At 48.4% G+C, this 21,854-nt stretch overlaps 8 protein-coding genes across 8 annotated transcripts; 5 read left to right on the plus strand and 3 right to left on the minus strand.

Moving 5' to 3' along the window:
- Positions 1–885: 885 nt before the first annotated feature.
- Positions 886–3,787, plus strand: PEX2_039470 (uncharacterized protein; the record flags this gene model as incomplete). Its single annotated transcript, XM_016741222.1, has 2 exons — positions 886–982; positions 1,047–3,787. The coding sequence occupies 2 exons, from the start codon at positions 886–888 to the stop codon at positions 3,785–3,787; spliced, it is 2,838 nt and encodes a 945-aa protein (XP_016596716.1).
- A 2,565-nt stretch (positions 3,788–6,352) lies between these two features.
- Positions 6,353–7,924, plus strand: adB (adenylosuccinate synthase ADE12; the record flags this gene model as incomplete). Its single annotated transcript, XM_016741223.1, has 4 exons — positions 6,353–6,392; positions 6,445–6,513; positions 6,627–7,078; positions 7,214–7,924. The coding sequence occupies 4 exons, from the start codon at positions 6,353–6,355 to the stop codon at positions 7,922–7,924; spliced, it is 1,272 nt and encodes a 423-aa protein (XP_016596717.1).
- A 1,785-nt stretch (positions 7,925–9,709) lies between these two features.
- helA (putative DEAD box RNA helicase HelA) lies at positions 9,710–11,842 on the minus strand (the record flags this gene model as incomplete). Its single annotated transcript, XM_016741224.1, has 2 exons — positions 9,710–11,411; positions 11,478–11,842. 2 exons carry the CDS (start codon positions 11,840–11,842, stop codon positions 9,710–9,712), a joined length of 2,067 nt encoding a protein of 688 aa, XP_016596718.1.
- Positions 11,843–14,415: 2,573 nt separating this feature from the next.
- PEX2_039500 (NAD(P)/FAD-dependent oxidoreductase) lies at positions 14,416–15,588 on the plus strand (the record flags this gene model as incomplete). Its single annotated transcript, XM_016741225.1, has 1 exon — positions 14,416–15,588. The coding sequence occupies one exon, from the start codon at positions 14,416–14,418 to the stop codon at positions 15,586–15,588; it is 1,173 nt and encodes a 390-aa protein (XP_016596719.1).
- A 764-nt stretch (positions 15,589–16,352) lies between these two features.
- On the plus strand, positions 16,353–17,387 carry PEX2_039510 (MDR family NADP-dependent oxidoreductase; the record flags this gene model as incomplete). The annotated part of the gene is made up of 1 exon (XM_016741226.1): positions 16,353–17,387. One exon carries the CDS (start codon positions 16,353–16,355, stop codon positions 17,385–17,387), a length of 1,035 nt encoding a protein of 344 aa, XP_016596720.1.
- Positions 17,388–17,817: 430 nt separating this feature from the next.
- PEX2_039520 (CybS family protein) lies at positions 17,818–18,804 on the plus strand (the record flags this gene model as incomplete). Its single annotated transcript, XM_016741227.1, has 5 exons — positions 17,818–17,956; positions 18,059–18,076; positions 18,261–18,327; positions 18,428–18,547; positions 18,639–18,804. 5 exons carry the CDS (start codon positions 17,818–17,820, stop codon positions 18,802–18,804), a joined length of 510 nt encoding a protein of 169 aa, XP_016596721.1.
- Positions 18,805–19,315: 511 nt separating this feature from the next.
- Positions 19,316–20,155, minus strand: PEX2_039530 (nucleotide diphosphatase; the record flags this gene model as incomplete). Its single annotated transcript, XM_016741228.1, has 1 exon — positions 19,316–20,155. One exon carries the CDS (start codon positions 20,153–20,155, stop codon positions 19,316–19,318), a length of 840 nt encoding a protein of 279 aa, XP_016596722.1.
- Positions 20,156–21,225: 1,070 nt separating this feature from the next.
- Positions 21,226–21,561, minus strand: PEX2_039540 (uncharacterized protein; the record flags this gene model as incomplete). Its single annotated transcript, XM_016741229.1, has 1 exon — positions 21,226–21,561. One exon carries the CDS (start codon positions 21,559–21,561, stop codon positions 21,226–21,228), a length of 336 nt encoding a protein of 111 aa, XP_016596723.1.
- Between the last annotated feature and the right edge of the window lie 293 nt (positions 21,562–21,854).

Raw genomic sequence — 21,854 nt, forward strand, 5'->3', positions numbered from 1 at the left:
GGCCTTGGCTTAGCAAGGGTTGTATAATTTAGCGTGTGATTATTCTTTTTCGCTCCTTTCGATACCATCTATATAGATATATATACCGATATACAAAGATCTGCAAGGAAAGGAAATAATTCATTCCAGGGTTAACAATAGCATCATGAATTGTATAGTATGTTGTAGTTGCCTTGCGTTGATATATGTTGATTGCCTCGGGCAGCAACGGCGTCAAAACAAACACTGCCGCCTTTTTCTTTTCTCCCAACCCAACAACACAACTCCTGCAATGCTCTCCACTCATTGATCGTGGCACTCACCGCACAAAAGAACCTTGTAGCCCTGTTGGCTGCTTCACTCCGATCTGCGCTTGGACCCAACTGCCTGATCTCGACATCAGGTGCCCACTCCGATCTCCGATTTTCTATTCAACTCACTTCTGCCTACCCCCGCTTCACTCTCCCGTTCTCACTGAAAAACACTGTTTCCAATCGCCGCAAATCCCCAAGACCAAATTCTGAACTGTTTATCCCAAACCGAGCTTTGACTAGCGCTTTTGGAGTGGAACCTGCGGCCAACCGAGACCGCGGAGCATACAAGGAGGCTCTGCCCTTTCTTTTTTTTCTCACCTCCGAACTGAACCCAGTCTTGCGTCTTTTTCCAACATTTAGCGAGTGAGGTTTTTAATTTTCCTAGCATTGCAGGACATAGCATTTAATTTTGTTTTGCTTGCTTGGTCCTGTTCAAAAGGCCCTGCCTTTGTGCAACGTGCTTTTTACCTTACTCTTGGGCTGACCTTCTATGACTGGACATGCGTGGGACCGCCGATTATTTACTTGAACACCGATTATGCGATTCGAACTTATTACGACTGCATAAGTTGGCCAAAGCCCCACGAACAACATGGTGAAATCAGACGTGCGCAAGGATTACTATGCGGACCTTGGGCTCCAGCCCAGCGCGGAGGCTGAGGACATCAAGAAGCAATTCAGGAAATTAGGTTAGCTTCGCAGAAACATTGCCACAAAGTGATAATTGAGGACATTGCTAACTTAGAGGGAAAGCGCTCAAGTACCACCCAGACAGGAACCCAGGACGAGAAGTCGAGTTCAACGCCAAATTCCAAGCCATCCAGGCCGCGAACGAGATCCTCAGTGACCCCTCACAACGACTAAAATACGACACCGATCGTTTACGCGCAGGCTACGGAAAGTGCTACGGACCACCCAAGGCAAATACCCAGCGCAAAACACAACCCCCCACCTATCCTCCTCGCCCTACGCCAACTTCGGCGTCTGCAAATTCACAATACACAAAGGCGACCCCGACTACCCCGTCGGCTGGCGCTCGACGATACGCATCTCATGCGCGTGCCGGTCCGCAACAATTCAAACAACAGGACAATGCGCAAACAAGGGCTGATGCATTCCATGGTTTTAATAATATGAGAGGAGGCCAAGCACCTGGATGGCAGGGCTTTGATCCTTCAACTGGTCGTGCCACTGGTGGTGTCCCAGGTCCTGGGGCACAGCGTCATCCCTTTGGCACTTCTGCGCAGTCCACCCGGCCCAAGTCTGCCTTTGAGGCCCACAACTCCCATTCCAACGCGCAGTCTTTCAAGAAGAAGCAGGGATTTGCGCCAGGTGTAGCTGGAGGAGACGAGCCGATGGCCCGCAACACCTCTGCCTATAGCAATAACCGGGCTGAACGGACGAGCAGCCAATACTTCAGGCCTGCTGTGCCCCCAACTGCGAAGAAACCAGCATCACCTGAGCCGCCTCAACCCAAATCTCGCCATTCGTACACCCCGGAGTTCGAACGACCCAGTAGGAGCTACGCCCAGGCAGGCAAGGGTGAGAAGACTTTCTTTTCAAGCACTGGATTGGGACGTTCCGCGACCATGCGGACCCCCTCAGGTTCTTCCCATCAAAACGGGCATACAGGTAAAACCAGCCCTGCCTCTGGCCGGTCTGGGAGATACCGTAGCGCCAGCCCCTCCCCCAGGCGGAACGCCAATAACTATGATTCTACCAGCTCAAGTGAAGGGGAAGAGACTAGACCCAAACCGAAGGCTGTGCCAAAGAGTCGACTTGGGGCGCATCAAAAGTTTGCCGACTTCTACAACCCAGGAACAGCAAGCCCCGGAAATGGTATGGACTTCACCTCCTTCCTCCTCGCAAATGGTCTTCGAGCCGTCGAGCTACCAGATGGTAGCTACGAACTCCATTCGATTTCTCGGAACTCTCCCCTTAATCAACGTACCCCTGCTGACAAGGACGGCTCCAAAGGACACACCTCAGATAGCGCTGCTTTCCCAAAAAGCTCTTACCGATCGGACCAGCAGACCAACCCATCAGGTTCTTCCTCTTCTGTCAAGTATGTCCGATATACCTACTATCAACTTGTTTCGCCTTTTCTGACAGACACCGGTATTAGCACCGACACGGTCAACAATGCGCAAAGGCCCCAATCTGCCGCATATGGACGTAGCAGCACAAGTGACTTACACAAGAAGTTTTCTGCGGACGATTGGCGGGATCATTTGGGTCAGTTCGATTTCATGAACTCTGCCTCGCCAAGCAAGGAGTCACTTCCGCGATCGCCTGCCTCGCAGAATCGGGGCCGAACAAATATCCGAAACGGACCAACGCAAGCATCTTCGACTGGATCCCCGATTCCAAATCCTTTCGGCCCTACTCCTCTTTATCAAACTTCACAGTCACCCCAGCAACCACCAACACCCTTTGCACAGGCAAAGTTTTCTGCAGATTCATGGTCCGAACAGCTTCGAAATCTCTCGTGGACTGTACCCGAGATCGAGAAAGCCAAACAAGCGGCAAACGGTGCGCCTCGTAGTCCAAAGAAACAGCCCAGAGCGGGCACCAAATTGCGAAGCGCTCCGCAGCCGGCAAGTGTTGCTACTGAAGCAGATGAGGCCAAAGAAACTCTCAATGGCCAGACTCCGGTGTCAGCCGGCACAGCAGCACCGGACGTTGAGGAGATGGACCTCGACGAGGACCTTCCTACTCCGGGTATTCCGTCGAAGGTCCCAGTTGGAAGGCCAAGCAGTGGCAGCTATCCCGATTTGGCTTCTCAGGTTGTACCAGACGCACCTCCGGTCAAAAAATCCAAGACTCCCAGCGCAGAACACCGCACTCCTCTATTCAACCTCGATAATCTTCGCAACACCGTACCATTCACCAATACAACCGGCGGAGGCATCGAGAACTTAGAAGACTTCCACACCACTCTCCCCTTTGAATCCCAAGCCAAGCAACAAAGGACCACAAGAGACGACATCCGCCCCCGCGTACTCCAACTCCCGAACCCACCCAAACGACCCTGGGCCCCGAAACCAGTTCCCCTGGCCCCAACTTCCAAACAACTTGTCCTCCCCCGGGACAAATGGAACTGGTATGTCTCAGCAATGGGCACATACATGCACGAATGGAACGCGTTTAACGGCCGCATGCTCACGCATTTTAATGCGCGTCAAGAAGCGAATGAAACCGGTCTCGCGCCGGGGTGGATCAGTGCCGTTGGAGACTCTACCCGTCTCAAAATAAACGGCGCGGATGACGACAGCATTGACGGCACGACAAAGAAAGATCTTGATGATTATCATGTTGACGAATTCCTCATCCCTGGTACCAGTAAGGGCGGCTTCAGTGCCTATCTCCGCGGTATTGAGGAGGATATCCAGGTGCGTAAGCATTGGGATGTTGCCTGTGAGCTGCATCGGGAATGTATCCTTGACCTTGGACGATTGAGAGAATGGATTCGAAATGGCGGCAAGGTGGTTTGAGTTTTTATCACTGAGCCTTTTCATGATATTTAGAAAGCTAGTGCTGGGGCTGCATCTTCAGCTTTTAGTATTGGGAGGCTTTCTGATTTGATCTGACCTGATTCCTGCCTTCTGGCTACTTCGTTCTTGTTTCTTTTTCTTCACTTCTATTGATGTCTTCTACTTGCCTTTTTGATATCTCTTTTGCGTTGCATAGATGGCTTGGTGTTATTGTGAATACCCGGGATTTTTATCACATCTGCATAGATATGCCTGACTCCTTTTCAATCGGGGTTTTATGATGATCAGTGTTTTCTCTCGATTTGTTCAAGTCGGATTGGATTTGTATTTAGGTACTAGGAAAATGGTTTCTTGAATGTATTTCAAGCTCAACCGACATTGAATCCATAATTATCCAAATGTTCTCGTACTTCTCGTGGATATTCCAATTCACTGTCTCTACTTTTCTACCTATAGTTGAGCCTTCATGTTTAGGCCGGGACCTCTGCTCATTTCTATTATAATTACATGCACATTGTCATACTTCGACAGTCGCTACACACTGCGATGAGGGCGTGCTGCTGCTAGCTGCGAGCCATTTAACCTCAAATAGTTGAAATCCGATATCTCAACTTTGTTTGCCTCTCTATATCTAGCTAGAATTTCCTTTAGCTGCCAGGAAGGCACCCTCCATCAGTTTCACATTCCTGCTTTGACTTCTGTATAAACCACCTGTCAAAAATGGACTTTATAAAATCTGATTTTTACTACTAAATTATGATTACATCTCCAGGTGGTTATACATATACTAAAGGTATAACAAGCTCATACTTACATTTATGTGTATTAGGCTAGACTGTATCCAAAGCCTCCAAGATCCTCTCTCCAAGTGGCCCGCTATTGGTGACCCCTAAACCAAAGATGATTCTGAAGAACAACCTTATTTCTTTTCACAAATTCACCGAGTCACAGCTCCGATAATGAGAGAAATTCACAATCAAAAGAAAGTGAAATGGGACTCGGAGCACACTAACTCTATGAGAGATATTCCCCAGAAGGGAGATCTACTACAAGCGAATGAGTTCTTAGAGATTCAAAAGGGTGTCATTCCTCATGAACTTGCCTTTGAGTTATTTATGGATCCTCTGACGAAGCGTGCAAATGGGAAGGTAGTTAAAGACAGCCCAACAACAGATGAAACAGCCACAGCCGAAGCCAGCCTTAAAACAGAGTCCTCTAGAAAGCTTTCCCAACCAGCAAAGAGAAGGACAAAAGACACAGCTCCTCTCGACCGAAAGGGAAAAGATCTCTTATTGTTAGTGGTGTGAAATGCCCACCTATGGAGATAGGACCCAACCTTGCTGGTGTGAAATTTTGCAAGGATCACTTTGCCAGCACTGCTCTATGCTTCTTAGCAACCGGTCCTATCTACCGATGTGTAGGTCTCAACTATCACGTCTAGAGATCTTCTGTGGATTTTGGTTAGCCAACATGCCAGAAAAAAACCCCCGAGGCCACTTTGCAGGTAAATCGGGGAGAGCCACACCAAAACTAGGTCAATTTTCGAAATCAAATGCCAGATAAGCTACTGATATCGGAAAACCTGAGACAGTATCTCAAAGATGAATTCGGCCTTGATACTAGCAAGGAAGGCATAAGGGCTACGACAACAAAAAGAAATTTACTGCATAGCGAGAAAACTAGCTTCATCTCCCAGCCGAAAGTGTAGATCAGAAAGGAATACATTATCCATCATGACAACAAGGTAAATGATTTTCGAGTATGTCGTAATATCGCAATGTATAGACTGCGACAGCCCCCGACGGCAATCTACACGATGCGTCATGCCAACATAAAGGTCAGAAAACGGAAATGGCACGCTCAGACTTTGGAAAGAAAGGCAGATGAACGCACAAGATCCCCTTCCTATCTTAGAGTCAAGCCAGAACGTCCAAAATATCTACATATGTCGTGTCGGAAATGCGATTCAGTCAGAAATAGAAGATAGAACAGAACACCCAAAGTGACGGGCAGAGAAATTAACAAGAACATCAAGACTAAGTTTCGGTATATTTTGTGTACTAATGACGATATATCGAAAACATCTTACTGCATCTTACTGAGTAAGGTGATCTGGCAGAAATGTAGTATGGAAATGTATAATGCGAAAAGCATGGAATATATTGAAGCCCTTGCCCTAACCCTTGCTGCCTCAGGCTTCAAAGCTAAGGCACCACGGCATCAAAATACTAAGGCATCAAGGCATCAAGGCTGCAACCAAGCCCCGCCACCCCGCCGGATCTGTAACAGCGGGAGTTCGCGGAAAATTGGTCTGACTCACTGGGAAAAGAGATTAAATTTGTAAAAAATACCTCAATGTAGTATAGTTAAACTACCGATCCAACTCCAAATCCATAGCATCAGCGTTGTTGGTCGAATTTGCCCAGAAAACTCACACCGGCAAACCTGATCTTGGCCCCGCTATCGGCTCCAGACATATTCTCTTTTGCCTTCGATCCTACCCCACCATCCAAAGCAATTGATCGTGCATAAGTCGGAATTTGTGACTATATCAAGCGTGCAATCATGGTTTCAATCGTTCTAGGAAGTCAATGGGGAGATGAAGGTAACGGGAACGAGACCCGACAGAGACATTGGACATGCTAACGAACGAACAGGAAAGGGGAAGATTACAGACATGCTGTCGCAGGATGCGACACTTTGCTGCCGTGCAGCCGGCGGACACAGTACGTTCAACTTGCTTTGCAATCGCTCTACTCCGGAGTGTTGAAGTTTTTAAACGGGCCATCTCCAAGGCTAGACAGTGACTGACCAACCGGCCTTTTTCAATTGGATACAGATGCCGGCCACACCATTGTCCACGAGAACGTCACATACGACTTCCACATTCTTCCCTCCGGTCTCGTCTCGCCGAAATGTATCAACCTGATCGGCGCAGGCACCGTCTTCCACGTCCCCAGCTTCTTCAAGGAACTGGCTGCTATCGAGGCCAAGGGTTTGAAGGGTGCTGCCCAGCGCATCTTCGTCTCTGACCGCGCACACGTCTGTTTCGACTTGCACTCTGTCGTCGACGGTCTCGAGGAGAAGGGTCTCGGTGGCCGCAAGGTTGGCACCACCGGCAAGGGTATCGGTCCCTGCTACAGCGACAAGGCCGCACGCCGCGGTGTCCGCGTCGGCGAGATCCTGGACGAGGCCACCTTCGAGCGCAAGCTGCGCACTTTGGACACCTCATACCGCACACGGTTCGGAGATCTGGCATACGATGTTGAGGAGGAGATTGCGCGGTTCAAGGTACGGATGCAATCCCGGCCACTTCTTCACTCCGCCAAGGAATGGCAAGAAAATCCCATGGCGCGACAGTAAAACTGGACAAATACTGGCTTTTCTATTCATTCACATCATGAACACATCGCTGACAACCTCTAGGAATACCGCAACCTCCTGAAGCCCCACATCGTCGACCAGCTCGAGTTCCTGCAGGAGCACAAGAACTCACCCAACACACTGGTCGAAGGTGCCAATGCCCTCATGCTCGACCTCGACCACGGCACATACCCGTACGTGACCTCGTCATCAACCGGTCTAGGCGGAGCCGTGCAAGCGCTTGCCTTGAACCCTGCCAACATCAAGTCCGTGATCGGCGTGGTGAAGGCTTACACGACACGTGTTGGCTCTGGACCTTTCCCCAGCGAACAGCTCAACGAAGCCGGTGAGAAGCTGCAGCAGGTTGGACGTGAGTTTGGCGTGACTACTGGCCGTCGTCGTCGCTGTGGCTGGTTGGATCTTGTCCTGTGCCGTTACTCTCATGCTATCAACCACTACACCGCGCTGAACTTGACTAAGCTTGATATCCTTGATGACTTTGATGAGATCAAGGTCGGTGTTGCTTATATCTTGCCGGATGGAAAGCGCACTACTGGTACTTTCCCTGCGGACCCTAATGTCATCGAGAAGATTCAGGTGGAGTATGTTACTCTGCCTGGATGGAAGTCGAACACTATGGGTGTTCAGCGTTACGAGGATCTTCCTCCTAATGCTCGTGCTTATGTTGAGTTCATTGAGCGTGAGATTGGTGGTGTTCCTGTTAAGTGGATCGGTACTGGTCCTGCCAGAGAACACATGATCGCCCGTGATTAAGTGTATCTCTTGTTTCTTTCTGTTTGATGTTTTTTTTGTACTCACGAATGACTGTTTCTTCGTGCACATTGCGATATACTTGGGATGTGTGATATAAGGTTTCCTTTTTGTCCCATATTCAACGATTTAGATGTCTCGAAATGGATCCTCGAGATTAAGTTGGACAAAAATAATTGGATAGAGCCTTAAAAGACCCGAAACTCCAGCATAATATACCCCTTCAAAAGGGGTAAAAAAAAGAATTATCTTAGTTAGGAGATAAGACAGAAGCCAACGGCGGGGGTCGACCGCAACATTCAGGTTGCAACTATTTGGAAGATTTTTGGAAATTTCCAACCAAGTAAAAGCCTGACGCTCTACCATTGACCTACGCTGGCTGTTATTGAATGAGGCAAAGAAATGCACATAGATCACAGATTTGGGGCTCAAAGAGTTAAACAACCTTCACTTGAGATTAAGTTGGACGAAATAAGCTGGATAGAACCTTAAAAAGACCCTATATACAATACTTAAAGTTCAAAATCATTTCACGCATATATATATATAGAGTATAGTCAAGGTCCAAATTATTCACATATATCGTTGAATATGGGACAAAAAGGAACCCTTACCCTGATCTTTTCCTGTCTCTTTTCTTACTCAACCCCCATGGTACTATCGCATAGTACTGTATCTCAGGGTGACTTTGTTGTATAACGTTGTCAAATAACTGCACTTTTAACGTGAATTTGTCTCCTACCCAACATATTCCTTCTAAGTCAGAGTCTTTCTCTTTCGATTCCCATTGCCATACCTCCCAGCCGCGTAACACGTATTTTTCCAATCCAGCTTTTTGCGTCTTCAGTAGTGCTCTGCTTAAACAGATCTGCGTCTGCTTACGCACTAGGCTGCATTTAGGAAAAACACAGTACACAAAGTCTGCGGTTAACATGTTTATCACAACAGTAGTTGATGATGTTTTCAACGGGCTTTGATCTGTTGAATTAAGTGGGACGATAAGTTGGAAGAACTTTAAAGAGACCCCCGAGATTCCAACATCATTTATGATGTTTTGAAAGGGGTAAAAAATAGAATATCTCGGTTTGGAGATAAACAAGAAGCCAACGGCGGGGGTCGACCGCAACATTCAGGTAATGACACTTTTGAAAATTTTTGAAATCTCTCAAATCAAGTAAAAGCCTGACGCTCTACCATTGAGCTACGCTGGCTGTTATTGGGTGAAGGGATGAAACGTGCATACATCATGGACTTGGAGCTCAAATAGTTAAAACACCTCACTCAAGATTAAGTTGGACGAAAATAAGTTGGGTATAAACTCAAAGACCTGGAATTCTTAACATCTTTTGTGGCCCTTTTAGAGGCCGTCAAGTCCTCTCCTGTTTATTGTCATGCTGTTTCGGTAAAAGAATGTTGTGTCAAGATTAAAATTGAGTCCTGGATAGAATAATGGCAAATAACTAGAAGATATTGTACATGAAATCAAAGGTGAAGGTCAAATCATCGTATCCAGAAAATAATCTCACAGAACAACCAAGTAGAGTATAAGACAAGGAGGAGAGAAGTCTAAAGTAGAAACACAGAGCACCCAGGGGTGTATAGTACACAAAGTCAGTCCGAAAAAAAAGAGATGGGAGAACGCCGCCCAATGCCAGAATGGTTGCTTCATCTTTTCACTTTTGGCTGATCTGGTCTCACCGGACAGCAGCATTGCTATCGGTGAAAATGCCAGACAAATTATAATTGCCAGCGTGGCTGACAAGAGTTGATCTCTGATTCAACTCAGACTTAAAACCGGAAAGAGTCCTGGCCGAAGGAATCATCCAAAGAGCGGCGAGGACGAGACGAGCGGTCACCACGGTCACCACGATCGCCGCCACGGGAGAAGCCGCCACGGTCACCACCGCGGGAGAAACCACCGCGCTCGCCACGGTCACCACCACGGGAGAAACCGCCACGGTCACCGCCGCGAGAGAAACCACTGCGCTCACCACGGTCGCCACCGCGAGAAAAGCCACCACGGCTTCCACGGTCACCACCGCGGGAGAAGCCGCCCTCGCGTCGCTGGCGGGTGCCATCACCCGCGCTGACACCGTCAATTCGGTTGAGACCCATTTGCTGCATCAATCTGGGGCTGAGCTCTGGGAGGGTTTGCATGTTGTATCCCACGGTAAACATTTGGTTGAGTGCCTGGATGGCCTCTCTCTTGCTGTTGAAGTTTCCAGTGGTGGTACCGAGTTGGCCCATGTATGACTTGACCTTGGTAGCACCGTCACACTGGGCCAGACCCTCGCTAATCTTGTTGACAATCTTGCCAACTTCTGTGTCGTTGGAGAAAGTCTGGGAGAGATCCGCATCGGCGGATTGCAAAGCTGTGTCCACGTTCAATGGGAGACGGCCCAAGCGCTTTCTGTAGACATCTTGTTCGGCCCGGTGCATGAACAGCCAGCCTTCACCTTCCTTGCCAGCACGGGCTGTGCGGCCGAGACGGTGGATATAGGTCTCACGATCCCGTGGGACACCAATTTGGACGACGTGGGTGACATCCGGGAAATCCATACCACGAGCAGTCACATCTGAGGAGAACAAGATGCCCTCACGAGCCTTGCGGAAGTTGTCTGCGCTGCGAGTGCGGAGCGCTTGTGTGAGACGCGAGTTAATCTCGAGCATTCTCATGTTGCCCATAGAAGACTGGCGGAACTCCGAAGAGCGAGCAATGGCATTAAAGGCATCAGCGGAAACCTTGGTCTCAGCAGTGGAGTTAAAGTAGGCGATGGCCTTGAAAGGTCGCAGCTGCTCGCCATTATCCCGACGTGTTTGCCAATTCTGAGCGAGCTCGAGGAGGGCGGGCAGGCTGTTTTCAAGACCGCGTGTGTAGACAAGCTTCTGAGGCACCCTGTGGTGGGTGGGGACTTCATCTTCACGAACTGTGTTGACGTGTTTGAAGTTTGGCTTCAGGGTCTGACGAACCATCTGCATAACTTCTCTGGGAACGGTGGCCGAGAACATGAGTGTCTGGCGGTCCACCTTTGTGGGGTCGGGAAGCATTGATTGGATCTCTTCAACATCAGGAGCGAAACCCTGGTCCAGCAGGCGGTCCGCCTCATCGAGGATCAGAGTGTTCAGCTTGGGGGCAGAGACACCAGTCCATGGGTCCGAGAGGATGTCCTTGAGACGTCCCGGGGTACCGATCAGCAGATGGCATCCCTCCTGTTGAATCTTGGCAAGACCGGCACGCTTTTGCGTACCGCCAACAGCAGTCTGAACAATAAGACCAGTGCCAAACGCAACCTTTTTAGCCTCAACTGCGATCTGTTCCGCGAGTTCGCGGGTAGGGGAGATAATGAGAGCACGGATTTCTGAAGGAGCAGTTCTAGCTGAGCGGCGGCCAACCTTGGACACATCGACAGTGGGGTCATTCAAAATGTTCTGAAGGGTGGGTACAAGGAAAGCAAGCGTCTTGCCGGTTCCTGTTTTTGCCTGGGCGAGGCTGGAAAAAAGTTTCCCGGGTTAGCGGACCAATCAATCTCGAGGGAAATCTGTCAATCAAACTTACATATCATCACCCTTGACAATTTCGTTAAGAGTAAGAGACTGCACCTCAGTCATAGTCTTAAGGTTCATCCGGTCAGGTTGAATGATGTTCTTGATAATCTTGTTGTGAATGAGATTCTCCGCCGCCAGGTCGGAAAACTCTGTGAGTATCGCAGGCTTGGAGGATTCAGTCTCTTCAACGATTGCCTCCGCAGTAGCTGCAGACAGCCTGGGGTAAGAGGAATGAAGCGATCTGGTTGCAGCAAGAGATGAAAGGTTCGAAGGAATCTGCCATTTCGGCAACTGAGCCAAGCGTGCTGAGATTGAGCGAGACGAAGTAGCGCGCAGCGCGTGTGAAACGCCAAATCGGCGAACTGTTCCAAGCATCATGATATAATGCTAATGGAAAAAAAATCGGATGGGGAGATGATGAAGGTACAAATTGCACTTGGGGCTTTCCAAGGAGTAGCGCAAAAATAATTACGGGGTCACATGATCCTTATCGACAGATAACATCCCGCGATAGGGGAAAATAAACAATTGTGGCAAACACGGCAAACATGGCAAATCTGCCAACAGAACAACCAATCACACTAAACGATACCCAAAAAAGTCAAGTCGACCATCTCTTACTCGAAGGTTGAGACTAGGAATCATGACTTTGCCTACTATTAATATGGGTATTGAACCTATCATATTTCCAATCTGAGGTCAGGTGAACTTTGATTAAGTCAGTTTAACCCGTTCGTGTGAGCGAGCCATGAATCCACATGGATACTACTCTCAAGAAGGTGTACAGTCTAGTAAGAGCCAAGCAGTTGTTGATTTCCAATAATGCCGAATAAAATCTTTGAAATGGCTAGTCGATTATGTGACTTTTGTCTTGAAATTGTAGGACTAATCATCCGAATATATGGTTGGCACGAGATGATATTATAGACGTTGTATTTGAGTCGTTAATACAATTTCATGTTTGCTGTCATTTGCCTCTTCTAAAGTTGATGGTCATTATTTTGAACCTCATTGGCTGCAACCCGGAGCACCCGTGAAAAGTAAAATTCCTATATAACGGCTTTCTCATATATGGCAAGTGATGACTACAAGGGAAATGCCTGTCACTGGCAATGATTGCCTGGGTTTACAGTTCACCTTGGCTTTCCAGGTCTTACTACAATATGTATCAAGTGCTACTACTCTCTGTTTTGATGAGGACTTGATTTAGAGATATTTTTTCCGGAAAAGAGTAAAGCTGATACTACAGGTCAAGTTGTGGGTACATACTAACGGTTTTGTCTTTCGCTTTCCCCTCTAATGACTTCCTTCATGCTCTTAGCTCAGGCCTTAGGACCTTTCTTTATGTTCCTCAATTTGGTCTAGACTGAATGGTGGTAGGTTCACGCTGGATTTGAAGCGTTACAGTTGGCGATAGGCTTGACAATTTTTTCATCCGAGTAAGGGGAGTATACTATCTGTCAAATCTCAAATTTTTGAGCGGATTATAAATACTCTACAGGGTGTGAAATTTACAATTCGATCCGAGAATACTGCCAAGGAGAAGTAGGAGGAGAACGAAGAGACGATTGGTGCCCGGTGAACTAGGATTCGAAAATAGTCATGCTCTGGTCGAGCTGAAACGGCTACTCGGTGCCAGATTGCGCTAGGCTTTCTGTTAATTGCGGGCGCTTGGTCGATTTTGTGGGGAAAGGCTCAAATCAGTGTTAGACCAGCTAATTTACATGATAGAGGATGACCATCACGAACTGTTTAATTAGTACCCGTGTGAAGGCGACCTACGAGGTGTCATGAACAAATCATAATTCCCTTTTTTATTATATCACACCAGTAGCATATACTGGTTGCGACTCGTTGAAGTAGCAATAAGCTCTTAGTGTTTGTGACCGCTGAGGTGGAAATACTTGGGCTCACTCTTAAAAGGTCATGTCAACTTGGGAGTAGCTGACACCGGTAAATTGGTTTTTTGATCGCTTGTAAAGCAGATAGTCTGGAGCTTGACCCCTTGTTGTGTTGTATAACTAGATATCTTGAAATCTCCCTTGGCTGAGCTGAGAATCTTTAAAAATATGCAAATGCATCTAGGGTAAATGATCCCTAGTAGTTAGCTGCAGAGCACTTTGAAAGCTATAAGGCAGGAATTGTGTCAAAGCACATGTATATCACAATTTATACAAGAATAGTCGGCGGAATTTGCCGCGTTCTGACGTCTTTTTCGTAGTCCTTTTAGATGTCTTTTTTATAAATTTGCCTGTAATGGTGTTGTAACTAAAGCAATAGTGATGGAAGTGGCTTAACAAGTATAAACCAACTTTTCCATGTACATATAACCCTTGTTATGTATTGTCTGTGTCTGTGGGGACAGGGGGAGAAAGATGTTTGTTCAGTAAAAGACAGGTAGTTACCTAGATATATATAGGCATTCGGAGGCCGGCCAAACAAAGAACACCCATGAGTACGGAGAGAACGTCGTTATATATTATGCCCAGCCCATATTGAAGTCTTGCTACTTCTTCTTTTCACCTATGTGTATCATATTGTATGCCCAAAGATGTCCCATGGGTGTGTATACATACCTAATTGAGTTTTGACCAACCGTATCAAACCAAGCAAACAGACCAAACAGGTCAAACATGTGACCAATCCAAGGTTTAGCCTAAACCTTAGAGATGGTCAACCAATCGAAGCAAATTACCAAAGGGTCAATAATGGGGGTTGGTAAGCATTTAGGTAGAATTGGAAATAGAAAATTCACTGACAAAACAATTTTTTTTTTCCAATGTGGCGCTAGAGGCCTGACAGCAGACAATATACGTATCTTAGGCCTACTGTTGACCCTGCATATACGCGCGGGGAGCAGATCTAATTTGTCACATATAAGACATCCCGTCCCTTCTCCAAAAACAAAACAAGAAACTCACCCTTGTCCACTTCACTGACTCCATATCATGGCACCTATCAACGTAGTCATCATTGGAGGCTCGTTTGCAGGCCTTCATATTGCTCACTCTGTGCTTCGTGATGTACCTGATGCAAAGGTTGTGTTGATCAACCCCTCAACCAGCTTCTACTGGAATATTGCCGCCCCACGCATCGTCGCCAAACCTAAGGCCTTCCACCCCAAGCAGTACTTGCTCCCGATCAAAGATGCTTTTGCAGGCTACCGGCCCGATGCGTTCGAGTTCCTTCCTGGAGTTGCAACTGCTATCGATATTGCTGCCAAGTCGGTCTCTGTGACCCCCAACGAGGGCGAGCCCAAGATCCTATCATATGATTACCTCGTTATCGCATCGGGCAGCACTACATCTGCCACTTCTGGCTCGCTCACCGGAACCTCCATCCCATTCAAGCAGTCGAACCACAATGACATGGAGCAGCTGATCGAGTCGGCACAGGAACACATTGCTGGGGCTAAGGAGATCGTAATTGGGGGTGCAGGCCCTATAGGTGTTGAGCTGGCTGGTGAGCTTGCTGAAGCAGTGGAACAAAGTGGCAATGCCGGCAAGGTCTCCATCACGATTATCTCCGCGACAGATCGCGTGCTCCCGATGCTCAAGTCATCCGCAAGCTCTGCCGCACGCAAGCTACTAGAGCAGAAGAAGGTCAAGGTCGTGACCTCGAAGCGAGTCATTGGAGTCGAGACTCCTGCCGACGATAGCTCCAACTGGACAGTCTCACTGGAAGGCGGAGACAAGCTTTCAGCTGACCTGTATATCCCCACTACCGGTGCGACCCCCAACAACAGCTTTATTCCAGCTCAGTTCCTGGACAAGGACGGCTGGGTGACAGTGAACAAAGAGATGCGTGTTCAGTCGACTGACGGGTCAACTCTGCCTATCTTTGCTGCTGGCGATATCACCAACAACTCAATGCGCCTCAGTTTCAAGGCCACGGAGCAAGCACATGTGGCGGCGGCCAACCTCAAAGCCGCCATTGTAGGCGGCGCTGCCATCAAGACCTATGACCAGGGTGACAGCATTATGATGCTCGTGCCCGTTGGTGAAGCTGGTGGTAGTGGTCAGATTTTTGGATTTGTGCCTTTCAGCTTCATGGTCAAGATGATCAAGGGCAAGCACTACTTTATTGAAAAGGCTGCTGGCGCACTCACTGGCAAGGCCTAGGTTATCCCTAGGTATGGTTAGGTGTACTTAATTCCGTGCATTTTCAGGGTTCGAAATGCCGGTGCATATTCCGGTAATGACTATATACTCATGTACTTAATGCATAATTTTTTCAATCCAAGAGTGCGAATGTCTTAATAGCTGAACAAGAATGATGAGACAGATATACTGTATACTATATCTTCGTACAGTATATAGATCCGAAATATGCAACACACCACCTCCATACCCGTTTTATCCTAAAACAGCCGGCTACTCCGTTGCTTAACAATCACTGTTTGTCGGGTTGTATATTAATCAACAATTATTTCATTTTGTTGAGATGCCGAGGGTCACGGTTTTCCTACCTAAAATGGCCGTCTCCGTCGGCCTGAGTTGTGCTCAATCCATCCGTTCCCCACTGTTTTTTTTAAAAAAACTGGTTCCGTTGCCACAGTTATGTGTTCATCGTACACCTGTTGAATGTTTGCTCGGAGCATGCACATTAAATTATGCATATCAAGGCTGAAACCGCACAAAGTGGAGTCTCTCAACTGGAGCATCACCATCTCGAGAAGCTTCTCCGGTATCGATCTGGTTTAAAATTAAAAAAAAAAAAGAAAAAAAAAAGAAAAAGAAAAACGCAAGAAAAGCATTGTATTCGATCCTCGGTACAGCCCCGCTTTGATGAACAGCTCAGTCGTCATATAAAGAGATCCCGCCATACTTCGGCAAATTGCTACTTCCCATCTTTATCTTTCTTATTCCTATCAAATATCTACATAATGTCTGTCAACAAGGCTCTTATTTTCAAGAAGATTCCCCAGGGATACCCCGTCGCTGGGGAGGACTTGGTCATCGAGACTGCCGCTTATGATGCCAGCGTTGCCGCTCCTGACAACGGTGTCGTCGTGCAGTCCCTCTACACCAGCTTCGACCCCTACATGCGTGGCCGCATGCGCCCCGCTGAGACCAAGTCGTACGCCCCCGCCTTCCCTCTCGACCAGCCCATTGACAGCACCACCATTGGCAAGATCTTGCGCTCCAACAATGCCACTTACAAGGAAGGTGACCTGGTCATTGGTTACGTTCCAATCCAGGAGTACATCGCCCTCGGCGAAAAGGAACTTGTTCGCATTCGAAAGCTGGACAACCCCCTCGGCATCGAGGACATTCGTGTCTTCCTCGGTCCCCTGGGTATGCCCGGTCTGACCGCATACTCGTCTCTGTACGAGATTGGCAAGCCCAAGAAGGGCGAGACCATCTTCGTCTCCGCTGCCAGTGGAGCCGTTGGCCAGCTGGTCGGCCAGCTCGCCAAGCACGAGGGTCTGCGCGTCATTGGATCTGTCGGCTCCGACGAGAAGCTCGAGTACATCACCAAGACTCTCAACTTCGATGGCGGCTTCAACTACAAGACCGAGAAGCCCGCTGATGCCCTTGCCCGCCTCGCTCCCGAGGGCATTGACATTTACTACGAGAACGTTGGTGGAGAGCACCTCGAAGCTGCTCTCGATGCTATGAACAACTTCGGTCGTGTCGTCGTCTGCGGTCTGATCTCCCAGTACAACTCTGCTCCTTACCCCATTAAGAACATCCACGATGTCCTCGTCAAGCGTATTACGATGCGCGGTTTCATCGTCAATGATAAGGGCTTTGGTGATGTTTACACCAAGGAGCACCAGGAGAATGTGCAGAAGTGGATCAAGGATGGCTCGTTCAAGATGCTCATCCATGAGACCGAAGGCATTGACAACGCTGCCGAGGGTCTGGTTGGCATCTTCTACGGCAAGAACTTGGGCAAGGCTGTCCTGAAGTTCTAAGTGCCTTTACGAGACTCATGAGATAACGAGATGCCTGGCGCATTGATTTTTTTGTTAAAACATAGGAGGTATTCAATACCTCGGTTAGGACTCTTCAGTACATGTATGTAGGGATTAAATGAATATCTCTCAAAAATAGTCAAATCGAACCAACGTTGCACATAATAGAAGATGAAGAGAGAATAAAACCAACATTAGTCTGTAACGAACAACTTCATATATACTACGAACATAGACAGGAAGAAGATAACCGTAGGGCTAAATGTTCTCACCAAGGTATCGGCCAATTTCGGCTGGGCGGACAGCCATCGACCAATCAAATGGCTCGTAAAAGGATGACATACCGAGTCGGACTCCCGAGGTCTCCAACTTCATCCGCTTGTGTTCGAACGGCGTTTCTGCTTCTTCACGATCATACTCTCCACTCACAATGGCTTCATTCGCGCGCTCATCTCTGCTGCGACAGACTCTCGCCCCCCGGGCGCCTTTCCTTCAGAAGAATGTCGGCGTGTCGCAGGTCGTCGCTTTCCATGCCTCCGCTAAGAAGCAGATCCTGCCCCCGTTGCCTCGTAAGTAGAGGCCCTGCCATGATGTTTATTGAGATATTACCAATGGGGAGATATATTGGGTGTTGTTTATGAGCAGCTGCTAACGTGTTTTTCGCGATACAGAGACTGTTCAGGGAACCAGTATGTGATTTCCGCGCCCTTCCTATTCTGACCCTCCCCTCGCTTTTCGATAGCATTGAGTATAAAATCGCCTGCAATGTGTGAATATATACAGTCAACGTTGCTCTCAGCTCTCAAAAAATGCCTCCCATCGAATCGCAATACGGCCCTTCCTGAAGTCTTCGATATTAACTTATCCGGATAGTGAACGACCCTGCTCCCATTCCCGCAACCCACCCCTCCGAGGGCAGCTACCACTGGTCTTTTGAGAGGTTTGTGCTCCCATTTGCGCACTACAATGCCAAACTATATAACTCTTTTCCGATACCCCCGGCATGCGCGGAGAAAAACCCCGACTAACATTTATCTCAGACTGGTCTGTGTCGGCCTGGTTCCTCTCACCTTCGCTCCCTTCGCCGCTGGATCCCTCAACCCCGTCATGGACGCCATCCTGTGCTCTCTGATTGTCGCCCACTCGCACATCGGATTCCAGTAAGAGCCTCCCCGCGTTATCCCGCCATACCCCTCAAGATCTACCCCAGATCTTCAATCCCGAAATCGCAATCTAACATCTCTCTACCAGGGCCGCCATTGTTGACTACTTCCCTCCTTCCCGTGTGCCCAAGTTCCGCACCACCTGCAACTGGCTCCTGCGCGCATTCACCCTTACCACCGCCGTTGGCCTGTACGAGTTCGAGACGAACGATGTTGGTGTGACTGAGGCTCTGCGTCGTATCTGGACAGCATAGAGTACCGTTGCGGATTTTTTTTTTTCAGACATGATGTCTTTCTATTTCCTTTTTTGTTCCTGATTACCGATTTGGTTCTGGTCTATCCAGGCGTTCCGTTCCGCCTCTGTATATGTCGTTGATTATTTTTCTTTTGTCTCTCAGCCCGAATTTATTGATCGGTGCCAGATTCCTGCTGCTCGGGGTTGTTTCTGGGCTACAGAAAAAAGAACGGAATATAACCCTTGTACGAGAAGACACTCTTGGTCTTTTTGCTTCATTCTGTATACTACGTAGATCTGCAGCCAGATTCTCTACACACTATCTACACGGTACATCAAAAATATGTGGTAAATTGTCAGTAGTATGTAATGCTAGTAAAGTGTTTCTACTCACCAACCAGACACCTCTCTTAAATATGAATCATAATCCTTTTTATTCTATCCTTCATAGAGGTATGATGATATAAAGACAAAGATAGACAAGGCTAACAACAGATAAGACATCCTAAAACTTCATACCAACAACCTCCTCACTCATCACCCTCACTCTCCTCGCCATCCCCAGGCAACCCCCCATCATCATCCGCCCTCTGCATAACAGTCTCAATAACCCTGAGCGTCGCCTTGAGCGGCAACCCAATAACATTATCATAACTGCCATCGATCTTCTCAATAAGAATAGAACCAAGCCCTTGTAATCCATAACCACCGGCCTTATCCGCACCCTCGCGTGTGCGCACATAAGCCATAATTAACTCATCTGTAACATCACTATCAAACAGCACTGACGTCTCCTCGACGGTACTCTCAATGGCATACCCCGGGTCCCGGGCACTAGCCAAAGGCGCCATAGCTACAAGCGCCGTGTAGACCTTGTGGCTTCGGACCTCACGCAGCGAGCGCAGCATACCCATGTGGTGTGCTTCGGAGCGAGGCTTTTCGAGGATCAAGCCGGTAGACGGGTCCACGACGATCGTGTCTGCAGCTAGGATTAGGGCTGGCTCGCCCTTGATCTCGTTATTGACTTCTTGCTCGTAGACTGCTTGGGCCTTTTTCGTCGCTGTTGCTAGCACGTACTCGAACGGGCTTAGGCTTTTTGGTAGGTCTTCTGCGGCGTTCGAGGGGATGATTTCTATGTTCGGGAGGCCCAAGAATGAAATTATTTGCTTGCGGCGGGGTGATTGTGAGGCCAGGATTACACGCTGGCTGCGGAGGCTGTTTAGGACTGGGAGGTTGAGGGGTGGTGGGCGTGGAAGTGGTGCCCCGCGGTTGGCTTTCAAGACGGGTTTGTCGTAGGCTGGGGGTGGATCGGATTCGGTAGTGTCAAATTCTTCCATGTGGGACAGGAGGGCCTCTTTGGAGTCTGTCATATTGGGTAATTTGGCGTTTGCCTGGTGTTTTGGATGTTGGTTTTGGGTGTTGCGGGCAGCGATGCGCTGCGGGGGATCAGATGCTCTTTCCGTTCGCTTTTCGAGGCAAATGGTCTTTGTGTGCAGTCGATTGACCTTGTAAGAGTATGTAGGGATGTCCAATTGGGGATCCCGACTGTGCACGAGATATTGTATGTTACGGGTTTTTGTAGAGGGTGTAGTCTGCGTTGGCTTCACCTTGAAGGGGCTCGGTTTCTCCGGCAGATATCAGGCGGTAAGCCGAAGCTCTCGGGGATACATCAATTGGCTGTTGCGACCCCTAAAACATATGTACAGTCTATGTTAAGATACCACATTTGTCCCCGCTGCATTGATTAATTACTTTGTCTAACTTTCCGAACCTACAGGATATCCTCCTGCTGGTTGGCTCCTTAGAACCTGCAAGACTGCAATTATTCTCCGTAGCCCTGTCCACGTGATGCGACCGAAGTACGGCTCGGTCAAATAGTTTCGTTTTTTGATTGGAATTGAGGATGTCAATGTAGGTGCTCATTCCGAGCTGGAAAGAACTCGATTTCAGGCCAGCCATTGGGAAAGAAAAAAAACGCCCCAGTTGCTTCGCAGCAACAGCCGTGACCATATACATTCTGGTACCTAGGAGCAGAAACAAACCAGAAAAAAAAGCTTCAATGTACAATAGTCAAAAGAGGTAGGAAGACAAGAAGTAAGAGATGTGTGGCACCGTAATGATAGTCGTTCAATCCACTGAACGCAGTGGAGGATGCGTGATTGACATCAAAATCATATGCGAAGACCAGATCTGTCAGGCAACGAGGAAACCCCGCAATTGATCATTTCCAAGATCTCATTCGTAATACAGGGGTCAAATAGATAGACAAGAAAAAGAGATTCGTAGAAGGGTATAAGACCATGTGGTCCAAGATTTGAGAAAAACCGCTCGGACCTCGGCACATGCCTGCAGCCCCAGAACCCTCGTATCGACCAGCGGAGGGGAACAAAGGCTGCAGGATGCCGATCCAAAGTGCAATGAAACACCGAGGGGAATAGGGTCACGTTGGGCGGAAAGAGTCGTCCACGCGGCCGCCTTTGCTCTCGATCTCTGAAATAAGATCATGGCGTTCTTGCAGCTTCACGTGGATGAAATCCACGGTTTTTTGCAGAACGATGCTCTCACTTCGGCCCTGGCCCTCCAGACCAGGCACCAATTCTGTCAGGCGATCGAAGCCTTCGCGAATGGCCGCGCGTCGCTTTTGCTCCGAGGCAATGTGATTGCTCTTTTTTTCTTGATCGGTAAGGCGAGGTTTGTCCTTATCCTGGGCAGATCCCTGCTTGGATGTCCCATTTGGTGTCGAGGACGACCGATCGTGCTCATCATCCGGATTCATCGTGGTGCTTGATGACTGGAGGATTTTGAGAGGAACTGAGGGCGTGGGATGAATGCGACGAGAGTATACAGAATTCGCGGTTTCGATTGGATGGGTTGGACGGCTACCGCTGTTGTTCAGAATGTTCGTCGAGGCAAGGCATAGATGAGGGAGGCGATTGTAACCAGTAGGCAATGGGAGAATGTGAAAGAGAGAGAGAGGGAGAGCAGAGAGACACGGGAAAGCGATACGAAGCGATAAGGCCAACGGCTGCGGAGTAAAACTGGAGGCCGGGAACGGGCCTTGGCAACCTC

Source organism: Penicillium expansum, assembly GCF_000769745.1.
Source record: "Penicillium expansum strain MD-8 chromosome Unknown contig127, whole genome shotgun sequence".
Taxonomy (NCBI): domain Eukaryota; kingdom Fungi; phylum Ascomycota; class Eurotiomycetes; order Eurotiales; family Aspergillaceae; genus Penicillium; species Penicillium expansum.